Source organism: Entelurus aequoreus, linkage group LG12 (assembly GCF_033978785.1).
Source record: "Entelurus aequoreus isolate RoL-2023_Sb linkage group LG12, RoL_Eaeq_v1.1, whole genome shotgun sequence".
Taxonomy (NCBI): Eukaryota; Metazoa; Chordata; class Actinopteri; order Syngnathiformes; family Syngnathidae; genus Entelurus; species Entelurus aequoreus.
This window is the reverse complement of record NC_084742.1, coordinates 51,687,290-51,700,025: the sequence shown is the minus strand read 5'-3', so window position 1 is coordinate 51,700,025 and position 12,736 is coordinate 51,687,290. Positions and strand designations below refer to the sequence as shown.

Below are 12,736 nucleotides of genomic sequence, written 5' to 3'. Positions count from 1 at the left end.
AACATAGCCAGAATCAAATCGCATGTTTACAATTCGAAGGCGAAACTTAGAAATAACTGCAGACATATTGAGCAAATAAGATTGATGCTGGTGCAGCACAGCGCACTTTGATGAGGTCATCACTCGCGCGCCAAAATCCAGGCGGAGGAAAATACCACCACCGATATGATGCGATCCTATTTCCACACCGCTGACTGATATACCGCATTTTCCGGACTATTATGCGCACTTAAAATCCTTTTTTTTCTCAAAACTCGACAGTGCGCCTTATAACCCGGTGAGCCTAATGTAAGGAATAAGTTTTGTCCTCGAAGCAATTTAATTTGGTACATGGTGAAATGATAAGTGTGACCAGTAGATGGCAGTCAAACATAAGAGACAAGTGTAGGCTGCACCGCTTGATGTGCTTCAACATACGAGTACAAACCCCGTTTCCATATGAGTTGGGAAATTGTGTTAGATGTAAATATAAACGGAATACAATGATTTGCAAATCCTTTTCAACCCATATTCAATTGAATGCACTACAAAGACAACATATTTGATGTTCAAACTCATAAACTTTATTTTTTTTTTGCAAATAATAATTAACTTTGAATTTCATGGCTGCAACACGTGCCAAAGTAGTTGGGAAAGGGCATGTTTGGGAACTGAGGAGACACATTTTTGAAGCTTCTCAGGTGGAATTCTTTCCCATTCTTGCTTGATGTACAGCTTAAGTTGTTCAACAGTCCGGGGGTCTCCGTTGTGGTATTTTAGGCTTCATAATGCGCCACACATTTTCAATGGGAGACAGGTCTGGACTACAGGCAGGCCAGTCTAGTACCCGCACTCTTTTACTATGAAGCCTAGTTGATGTAACACGTGGCTTGGCATTGTCTTACTGAAATAAGCAGGGGCGGCCATGGTAACGTTGCTTGGATGGCAACATATGTTGCTCCAAAACCTGTATGTACCTTTCAGCATTAATGGTGCCTTCACAGATGTGTAAGTTACCCATGTCTTGGGCACTAATACACCCCCATACCATCACAGATGCTGGCTTTTACACTTTGCGCCTATAACAATCTGGATGGTTCTTTTCCGCTTTGGTCCGGAGGACACGACGTCCACAGTTTCCAAAAACAATTTGAAATGTGGACTCGTCAGACCACAGAACACTTTTCCACTTTGTATCAGTCCATCTTAGATGAGCTCAGGCCCAGCGAAGCCGACGGCGTTTCTGGGTGTTGTTGATAAACGGTTTTCGCCTTGCATAAGGGAGTTTTAACTTGCACTTACAGATGTAGCGACCAACTGTAGTTACTGACAGTGGGTTTCTGAAGTGTTCCTGAGCCCATGTGGTGATATCCTTTACACACTGATGTCGCTTGTTGATGCAGTACAGCCTGAGGGATCGAAGGTCACGGGCTTAGCTGCTTACGTGCAGTGATTTCTCCAGATTCTCTGAACCCTTTGATGATATTACGGACCGTAGATGGTGAAATCCCTAAATTCCTTGCAATAGCTGGTTGAGAAATGTTTTTCTTAAAGTGTTCAACAATTTGCTCACGCATTTGTTGAGAAAGTGGTGACCCTCGCCCCATCCTTGTTTGTGAATGACTGAGCATTTCATGGAATCTACTTTTATACCCAATCATGGCACCCACCTGTTCCCAATTTGCCTGTTCACCTGTGGGATGTTCCAAATAAGTGTTTGATGAGCATTCCTCAACTTTATCAGTATTTATTGCCACCTTTCCCAACTACTTTGGCACGGGTTGCTGGCATCAAATTCTAAAGTTAATGATTATTTGCAAAAAAAAAAATTTTTTATAAGTTTGAACATCAAATATGTTGTCTTTGTAGCATATTCAACTGAATATGGGTTGAAAATGATTTGCAAATCATTGTATTCCGTTTATATTTACATCTAAAACAATTTCCCAACTCATATGGAAACGGGGTTTGTATTATAATGGTGTGTGTGTAAGGTAAGACATATTATCTGGCGTTTTGTTTCGCAATACTATGCAAAAGCAACTTTTCTTACCTTCTGGTACCTGCTGATCTGTATTTGGGATCTGCGTAAATCCTGAAAAATTGCACGCCTCCGCTTTTGTATTCCATGGAGACACTGTAGTCGATAAGCTTCTTCTTTTTCTCTATCTTCTTGTTATGAGACATTCATCCTCCGCTGTTGCCATTTCTAATATAAAGTAGTGTAAAGTTCTTACTTACATCTGTCAGTAAACTCGCCATGAAAGCGCTAAAACATACCGGTGTAGTGAGTTTACATTATTCACCCAAGGAACTTTAGTTATTACAGAGCTCCGGTCGGACGGTTTTTCACGGGACACATTTCCGGTGTTGTTGTTTCCGGATGAGGAGATGCTGCTCTGTTATTGATTGAAGTAAAGTCTGAATGTCATTAAAACAGTTAGCTCCATCTTTTGACACTTCTTCCACTCCCGTCCTTGCACGCTACACCGCTACAACAAAGATGACGGGGAGAAGACGCTGTCGAAGGCGAGCCACGTAAATAAGACCGCCCACAAAACGGCGCATCCTGAAGCGACTGTCAGAAAGCGGCTTGAAGATGATCTGTAAAACATCATCTATGCAACATTTTGACCAAAGAACCACCATTACATGTCATGTAGACAACAAGGAAGTGTTTTACATTTAGCAAAAAATAATAATAATATGACTCCTTTAATGCGCCCTATAATCCGGTGCGCCTTATTTATGAAAAACGATCAAAATAGACCATTCATCGGCAGTGCGCCTTATAATCCGGTGCGCTCTATGGTATGAAAATACGGTAATCGGACATCCATTAGTATCCCTTATATTGATTGGTTTAAAACAGTTTACTGCAAAATAAAAAAATAGTTTTGGTAATATTACAAATTTGTTCCCGCAAACGATACGATTACGACTTCCGAAAAATCAAAAAATTGTCAACCTAATTCTTGTCATTCTTAAGCTTTTATTTCCTGACATTGCACATTTACTTGAAAATGTATCATTTTTGCATAATATGATGAGTCAGCCGAGAGTTACGACGTTTGCCCAAATTCTGTAAATAAACTAATGCTAAATTTGTAATTGTATAACTTTTATTCAATTATGACGACTTCCGTCTGGAAAATAGATACCCTATTTTCCGGACCATACGGCGCACCGGATTATAAGGCGCACTGCCGATGAGCGGGTCTAGTCGGGCCTGTTTTCATACAAAAAGACGCACCGGATTATAGGGCGCATTAAAGGAGTCTGTGGAGGGGGGCGTGGCCTGCGGGCCTGCCACGGAACGGGGTGTGCCAGGACCAGCCTCAAAGACAGCGACGGGTGAGTAGATGGCACAGGGGGGCCTTGTTATCTAATCACCTGTCGCCTTTATTAGCAGCAGCCGGCATGAGACACGCTGTTGGAGTTGGAGTGGGAGCCAGAGAGAGAGAGAGATACACAAACTCAGAAAAATATGTTTTGCTGGAAAGCAAAAGCCTTGCACGATTGATGGAAATAAAACAGTGTTACACCCTGAATTCCGGGCTCTCCTGGCAGTGTGTGGTGGTCCGAAAAACCCACTAGAGGGCAACCTCTACAGAGTCTTTTTTTTTTTTTAATCTAGATGTAAAACACTTCCTTGTGGTCTACATAACATGTAATGGTGGTTCTTTGGTCTTTGGTCAAAACAGCGGAGGATGAATGTCCCATAACAAGAAGATAGAGAAAAAGAAGAAGCTTATCGACTACAAAGGCAGAGGCGCGCACATTTTCAGGACTTATGCAGATCCCAAATACAGATCAGCAGGAACCAGAAGGTAAGAAAAATTTATTTTGCATAATATTGTGAAACAAAACACCAGATAATATGTCTTACCTTATACACACACCATAATAATACTGGTATGTCGAGGCAAAGTACAATCCATCAAGCGGTGCGGCTTCATAGCTTACCAAAGTCATACTAAAAACATTGTGATAGATTTTTGAGCGCCGTGTGTAATGTTCTATATTTTCAATGGAACATATAACATTTTGCTGTTGTTTACTTGAGTCATATTGCAGTCTACACGTATCTCTTATGTGTGACTGCCATCTACTGGTCACACTTATCATTACACCATGTACCAAATAAAATAGCTTCGAGGTCGGTAAGCACAACCAAAATTATTCCGTACATTAGGCGCACTGTCGAGTTTTGAGAAAATGAAAGGATTTTAAATGCACCCTATAGGTCGAAAAATACGGTTGTGAGGAGGCGTGGCCTGCGGACCTGCAGCGAGGCGGGGCGCGCTGGGGCCGGCTCCGAGATGGGCGACAGGTGCGTAGATGGCCCACCTGGGCGCAGTTGCCTCATCACCTGTCACTGTATAAAAGGGCAGCACGTGGTTGGTGAAGTCGGAGTGGATGGCCGAGAACGAAGCCGAGCCCGAGCGGAAGCGAGAGCGAGACGAAGACGCGGAAGGCTGAAAAGCGACCGGAAGAGCGAGACGGGGAGAAGAGGCGAGTGCTGAAAAGCGACCAGAGAAGGAGGTTTATTGAAAAATAAACAAAATCTCCAAACCGTCAAGCCTGTCATGTCCGTTATTGGTGGTCCGAAGAACCCAGAGGTGCGAGTCCTCCACAACGGTATATTGATTAGTTTAAAACAGAATAAACAACTTTTTTTGGTAAAATTACATATTTGTTCCCATCAAACGATACGATTACGACTTCTGAAAAAAGATAAAAATGTCATCCTAACTCTCGTAATTCTTAAGCTTTTATTCCCTGACATTGCACATATTCTTGAAAAATGTATTATTTTTGCATAATATGATTAGTCTGCCTTCCGCCCGAATGCAGCTGAGATAGGCTCCAGCACCCCCGCGACCCCGAACGGGACAAGCGGTAGGAAATGGATGGATGGATGGATGATTAGTCAGTCGAGAGTTGCAACTTTTGTCCAAAATAACCTTTTTTGTAAGATTACAACTTTGTAACGAAAGATAAAATATTATCTTGTGTGAAATGTATTCTGGTCTCAATACCTGTTTACTAAGACTATTGTGAAAACTACAACTAGCTCCTTAAAGGCCTACTGAAACCCACTACTACCGACCACGTAGTCTGATAGTTTATATATCAATGATGAAATCTTAACATTGCAACACATGCCGATACGGCCGGGTTAACTTATAAAGTGCAATTTTAAATTTCCCGGGAAACTTCCGGCTGAAAACGTCTATGTATGATGACGTTTGCGCGTGACGTCAAGGGTTGAAGGAGACATTTTGGAATAGCACGGTCGCCAGCTTAAATCGTCTGTTTTCATCGCTAAATTCCACAGTATTCTGGACATCTGTGTTGGTGAATCTTTCGCAATTTGTTCAAATAACAATGGAGACTGCAAAGAAGAAAGCTGTAGGTGGGATCGGTGTATTAGCGGCTGGCGGCAGCAACACAACCAGGAGGACTTTGAGTTGGATAGCAGACGCGCTACCGTGAGTACAGCTTTGGCTTCCAAACATTTGATCGCTTGCCCGTACGTGCGTGGCGCTATGTGCATGTCACGTACGTAACTTTGGGGAAATATATGTTTCTTGCCGACTCTGATGGCGGCCAGGGTGTCGTCGAAAGCTACAACGCCCGCCGCCACGCCGCTGTCCTCACCTTGACTTCCTCCGCCGACCGCATCGATGATCGGGTGAAGTCCTTTGTCGCGCCGTCGATCGCTGGAACGCAGGTGAGCACGGGTGTTGATGAGCAGATGAGAGCTGGCGTAGGTGGAGAGCTAATGTTTTTAGCATAGCTCTGTTGAGGTCCCGTAGCTAAGTTAGCTTCAATGGCGTCGTTAGCAACAGCATTGCTAGGCTTTGCCAGGCGGCACAGCATTAGCCGTGTGGTTACAGGTCTAGGGTTTAATAGTAATAGTAGTATTGTTGATCTTCTGTCTATCCTTCCAGTCAGGGGCTTATTTCGTCTGTTTCTTTATGAAGTTAAGCACGATGCTATCACGTTAGCTCCGTAGCTAAAGTGCTTCGCCGATGTATTGTCGTGGAGATAAAAGTCACTGTGAATGTCCATTTCACGTTCTCGACTATCATTTTCAAGAGGATATAGTATCCGAGGTGGTTTAAAATACAAATCTGTGATCCACAATAGAAAAAGGAGAAAGTGTGGAATCCAATGAGCCCTTTTACCTAAGTTACGGTCAGAGCGAAAAAAGATACGACCTGCACTGCACTCTAATCCTTCACTCTCACGTTCCTCATCCACGAATGTTTCATCCTGGCTCAAATTGATGGGGTAATCGTCACTTTCTCGGTCCGAATCTCTCTCGCTGCTGGTGTAAACAATGTGCAAATGCGAGGAGCCTTTCAACCTGTGACGTCACGCTACTTCCGGTAAAGGCAAGGCTTTTTTTTATCAGCGACCAAAACGTTATCGTCGAAGTTCTCTACTAAATCCTTTCAGCAAAAATATGGCAATATCGCGAAATGATCAAGTATGACACATAGAATGGATCTGCTATCCTCGTTTAAATAAGAAAATTTCATTTCAGTAGGCCTTTAAATGACTACTTTTAGTATCATAAAAATAACTCCCAATTTTAACGCTATTTCAAATTCTATAAATAAACAAATGTTAAATTTGCGATGGTACAACTTAGGTTGTGAGTTCAAACCCCGGCCGAGTCATACCAAAGACTGTGAAAACGGGACCCATTACCTCCCTGCTTGGCACTCAGCATCAAGGGTTGGGATTGGGGGTTAAATCACCAAAAATGATTTCCGGGCACGGCCACTGCTGCTGCTCACTACTCCCCTCACCTCCCAGGGGGTGATCAAGGGTGATGGGTCAAATGCAGAGAATAATTTCGCCACACCTAGTGTGTGTGTGACAGTCATTGGTCCTTTAACTTTAACTTTATGTCATTATGACGACTTCCGTCTGGAAAATAGATGACTGTTCTTGTACGATTACAATCTTTATCTTGTAGGTTGACCATTTTCAATCAATCTAAAATATTGACGTCACTCTTATTGGCGCTTTACGCACAAACGCACTTTTTCTCCGTTTTCAGATTAAAATGTGCCAAAGACAAGTAACATGTTTGAAGCTGTTGTGCCTCCTGGTGGTCGTCTAATCAATCCAGTGGAAGAATCATATTATGGCTTGTCGTAGCGAGCAAGGCTGACACCCACCTGATTGCGTCTGTTTTCGAGTTGTGACGTTTCGTAGAGTTGTGCGTTGTGTAGCACAATGCCCGAGAAGGCCAAGTAAGCTGAGAAGTCCTGTTGGATCGGAGGACAAACACACAGAAGGACACTCATGACAACTTCAATCGTGTAAGATAACATTTTCAAACTATTTTTCCCTACATAACATCACAACTATCTCTCATCAATCAAATGGGACATTTTTCGGAAATAGGCATTTTTGTCTTTATCCTCTTACAATGACAATGATCTTTGCAAAACATAAGTTCTTTCAGAAATAAGCAACTTTTCTTTTAACTAACGTACCTTGTAACATTTTGAGTAGAGAAAAATAACTTTTTATCATAATATTGCGGTTTGCACTTTTAATATTACAAATGTGGCGGCATAACATAACTATAATAGTAGAAAACCCCAAACCAGTGAAGTTGTCACGTTGTGTAAATACTAAATAAAAACAGAATACAATGATTTGCAAATCCTTTTCAACTTATATTCAATTGAATAGACTGCAAAGACAAGATACTTAATGTTCGAACTGGTAAACTTTGTTATTTTTTGCAAATATTAGCTCTTTTGGAATTTGATGCCTGCAACATGTTTCAAAAAAGCTGGCACAAGTGGCAAAAAAGACTGAGAAAGTTGAGGAATGCTCATCAAACACTTATTTGGAACATCCCACAGGTGAACAGGCTAATTGGGAACAGGTGGGTGCCATGATTGGGTATAAAAGCAGCTTCCATGAAATGCTCAGTCATTCACAAACAAGGATGGGGCGAGGGTCACCACTTTGTCAACAAATGCGTGAGCAAATTGTCCAACAGTTTAAGAACAACATTTCTCAACCAGCTATTGCAAGGAATTTAGGGATTTCACCATCTACGGTCCGTAATATCATCCAAAGGTTCAGAGAATCTGGAGAAATCACTGCACGTAAGCAATGATATTACGGACCTTCGATCCCTCAGGCGGCACTGCATCAAAAAGTGGCAGTGTGTAAAGGACATCACCACATGGGCTCAGGAACACTTCAGAAAACAACTGTCAGTAACTACAGTTTGTCGCTACATCTGTAAGCACAAGTTAAAACTCTACTATGCAAAGCCAAAGCCATTTATCAACAACACCCAGAAACGCCGCCGGCTTCGCTGGGCCCGAGCTCATCTAAGATGGACTGATGCAAAGTGTAAAAGTGTTCTGTGGTCTGACGAGTCCACATTTCAAATTGTTTTTGGAAATTGTGGACGTCGTGTCCTCCGGACCAAAGAGGAAAAGAACCATCTAAATTGTTCTAGGTGCAAAGTTGAAAAGCCAGCATCTGTGATGGTATGGGGGTGTATTAGTGCCCAAGGCATGGTAACTTACACATCTGTGAAGGCACCATTAATGCTGAAAGGTACTTCATGGTTTTGGAGCAACATATGTTGCCATCCAAGCAACGTTACCATGGACGCCCCTGCTTATTTCAGCAAGACAATGCCAAGCCACCTGTTACAACAGCGTGGCTTCATAGTAAAAGAGTGCGGGTACTAGACTGGCCTGCCTGTAGTCCAAACTTGTCTCCCATTGAAAATGTGTGGCGCATTATGAAGCCTAAAATACCACAACTTAAGCTGTACATCAAGCAAGAATGGGAAAGAATTCCACCTGAAAAGCTTCAAAAATTGGTCTCCTCCGTCCTCAGTTCCCAAACGTTTACTGAGTGTTGTTAAAAGGAAAGGCCATGTAACACAGTGGTAAAAATGCCCCTGTGCCAACTTTTTTGCAATGTGTTACTGCTATTAAATTCTAAGTTAATGATAATTTGCAAAAAGTTTCTCAGTTGGAACATTAAATATCTTGTCTTTGCAGTCTATTCAATTGAAAATAAGTTGAAAAGGATTTGCAAATCATTGCATTCTATTTTTATTTACCATTTTCACAACGTGCCAACTTCACTGGTTTTGGGTTTTGTAAAACTTATCAGTTCATATTTCAACTGTATTTGTTTCAAGTTCGATTCATTCTTGTAACATCACAACTTATTGAAACAGATGAGCGCTCAATGTTAAAGAATGTTGGCGCTTTTTAGACATTTCCTCACCTTTTCATCCTGCTTGCTGAAGGCTCCATCCTCTCCATGTTTCTTATTGATAGCTTGAGCCACTCCAACAACCTGAAATGATTGAGACACATTTGGCACACTGCAAAAACTGAAATCTAAGTAAGATTAAATATCTCAAATAAGGGAGATATTTGCTTATTTTCTGTCTAATAAGATAATTCTTCTCACTAAGCAGATTTTTATGTTAGAGTGTTTTACTTGTTTTAAGTGTTTTGGTCCTAAATGATCTCAGTAAGATATTACAGCTTGTTGCTGAGATTTGATGACCTATACTGAGTAAAACATGCTTGAAACTACAATATCAACTGTTGCAAAGCTGTGTCATCAACACTCACAAGTATAAAACTACTTTTTTTTAAAGTAATAATTTCTTATTTCAAGCATGAAAAAAAAATCATGACTTTGACACAATTGTGTCTCATAGTTAAAACGGATGACAGCCAAATGGACTTTGCTGTTTTATTTTCAATGAAACAATAGAAAAGATGTACTCATATAGTAGTACAATTGACACAGTACAGTAAATTGACAGTTAATATTTAAACATTTAACACAGTGTTTCCCACACATTCATTTATTTGTGGCGGCCCGCCACGAAAGAATTACGTCCGCCACAAATAGATTTTTAATTTATTTTTTTTATTTTTTATTTATTTTATTTTTTTATTTTTTATTTTTTATTTTTTAATCCTGTCCAGCTTCTCAGGCAAATCATATAGTTGATGTAGATGCCCATATAGGCTGTTCAGATTTACTTTACAAAAGAGAAGTGTAGGATACTTCTCTTGTTGCCTTATTTGTATTTGACCACTACTGTTTTCTGTTTATTTGTTACTGACTGTGGTAGGACACCTCTGCCTCTGTTTCACTTTATGTTGCTGGTAAATAATATGGTTGTAGTAGTAGGCTAAAGTTAAATCATTTAGTATGCACTAATTAAAGGGGCAGAGCTTTAAGAGACATTTTAGCTTTTATATTTTATAAGATATATTTTTTGTAAGAACCACAATAATTAAATATATTTCAGTGAATAACTTATTGTTCAAATCTGTATATAAATATGTACATAAAGTGTTGTAATTATATTGTAAAATGGATGGATGGATGGATGGATGGACGTTTAAAACAAAACTGTTATTATTAATTAGTAAGTACCGGTATACATTTTTTTAGCCTTTTTAGAGAAAATCATATAATTGTAGTAAATTATGCAAATTAATCGATGATGACATGGTTACCACGCCCATAGCCACGCCCCCACCGCCACAGGTATCTTGGCAGTTTATGGGAAACACTGTAACATGTTGAGTTGAGTTGAGTTGAGTTTGAGTTTATTTACATGTGACATTTCAAACAATTTTGAACAGAAATAGTTCATGCACATTCAGAAGAATTCTTCAAAATTACAATTAAAACATTTTTGGCCAGGGGCCGGACTGTATATATGCGCACTAATTGACTGAAAGAGCACGCACTTGGCGCAATGATGTCATGTTGTCGATGGAAAAATGCATTTTTAGACAATATGATTTGCCTGAGCGGCTAGGAGACCCCCGAGAGTAACAAGCGGTTGCCTTGTTGCCTTTCCATTTAGAACAATAAACTAGTTTTTAGTATAAGTTTTCTGGTTTCAAGAAATGTAATGCAGATATGTCAAGATAATGGCACTAGCATTTACTTAATTTAAGAATATTTTTCAACATATTGAGCAAAAAGGTCTCTTTTTTTTTTTTTATATCAAGAAAAGTGCACTTGTTATTAGTGAGAATATACTTATTTTAAGGTATTTTGGCGGTTCATTGAGGTTAGCTCATTTTACTTGTTTTGGAAAGTCTTGACAAGCCAAATTTTTTTGTTCTATTGGCAGATAATTTTGCTTAGTTCAAGTAAAATACCCCTCATTTATTTATTTTTTTCTTGTTTTTGAACACTGACTTTTTGCAGTGCATGACTTAGATTTGGTTACTTCATTTGACATGGTGCTAAAACCAGGAATACATTGGTTAATCAAATAATCAAGTAAATTGTAATTGCATGTAAAAAGTCTTAATATTGGATTTTTTCAATCTGGATCAACTTTTTTTCTCCTAAAATGATGAGGTTCTCGTATGAAAACTAAATGACGATCTTACCTGGTCTTTATGGTTCTTTATGGGCAGACAAAGAATACTTTGTGTCTTGTAACCTGTGATCATGTCCACCTCTGCGTTAAACCGAGGGTCCTGTTCAAAAAACCACAACACAAAGATATATAAATATTATTAAAAAAACAAAACATGGACAAAATAACATATGTAATTTGGTTCAAGGCATTAGTCATTTTGTACGACTTTATTTTAAACTACTCACAAATGCATTTTATTCTTGCAATATTGACTTTGGCAACATAAAATTACGATATTTTTCCTCAAAACACAAAAACTATAATCTACAATTATGACTTCTCTTATTTTCCCATTTAGTTACCAGTTCTTGTAAGGCGACAACTTTTTTTTTCAACATTACAACTATAGTCTCATCAACTTCAGTGTTCACTGTTTATCTCAAAATGAACCAACATGTGATATGACAACTTAATTCTCATAATATTTAGGGCCTGATCTACTGGTTTGCGTGTACTAAAACACAGGCAAACGTGATAGCACACGCAAAGCTGATCTGACAAACGTTTGCACAGAGGATTGCGTCTCTACAGTGAGCAGAATAAGGAGTGCAATCCATTTAGCGTGTTTGTCTTCATGAAGACGCAGATTATATGCCGATCACAATACTGGGGTGAAAAGATGCAAATTTAGTTATTCTGCACACGCAGTTTGATTGATAGGAAATAAAACTCAACTCTGAACACTATTTAGCATCTTTATTTAGTATGTGCAAACTGACATAGCTCCGTCCTACGTGTAATTTTCTACATATATGAACAGTCAAAAATAAAAATGAATCGTTTATACAAAACCTAAAACCACTGAAGTTGTGTAAATAGTAAATAAAAACAGAATACAATGATTTGCAAATCCTTTTCAACTTATATTTAATTGAATAGCCTGCAAAATCAAGATATTTAATGTTTGAACTGAGAAACCTTTTAATTTTCTTTCTGCAAATAATCATTAACTTAGAATTTAATGGCAGCAACACATTGCAAAAAAATTTTTACCACTGTGTTACATGGCCTTTCCTTTTAACAACACTCATTAAACATTTGGGAACTGAGGAGACACATTTTTGAAGCTTTTCAGGTGGAATTTTTTCCCATTCTTGCTTGATGTACAGATTAAGTTGTGGTATTTTAGACTTCATAATGCACCACACATTTTCAATGGGAGACAGGTCTGGACTACAGGCAGGCCACTCTAGTACCCGCACTCTTTTACTATGAAGCCACGTTGTTGCCTAATGTGGCTTGGCATTGTCTTGCTGAAATAAGCAGGGGCGTCCA

General features: G+C 39.5%; 1 protein-coding gene across 2 annotated transcripts in view; it reads right to left on the bottom strand.

The window, feature by feature from the left end:
* The window catches only part of pde5ab (phosphodiesterase 5A, cGMP-specific, b), a 184,894-nt gene that overhangs the window by 97,784 nt on the left and 74,374 nt on the right, over window positions 1–12,736 (bottom strand). For both annotated transcript variants that reach the window (XM_062066217.1, XM_062066216.1), the window contains exons 4-6: window positions 11,430–11,519; window positions 9,277–9,348; window positions 7,179–7,268 (exon numbers count right to left, since the gene is read on the bottom strand). In XM_062066217.1, the coding sequence (XP_061922201.1) occupies window positions 7,179–7,268; window positions 9,277–9,348; window positions 11,430–11,519 (252 nt within the window). The remainder of the gene's footprint in view (window positions 1–7,178; window positions 7,269–9,276; window positions 9,349–11,429; window positions 11,520–12,736) is intronic.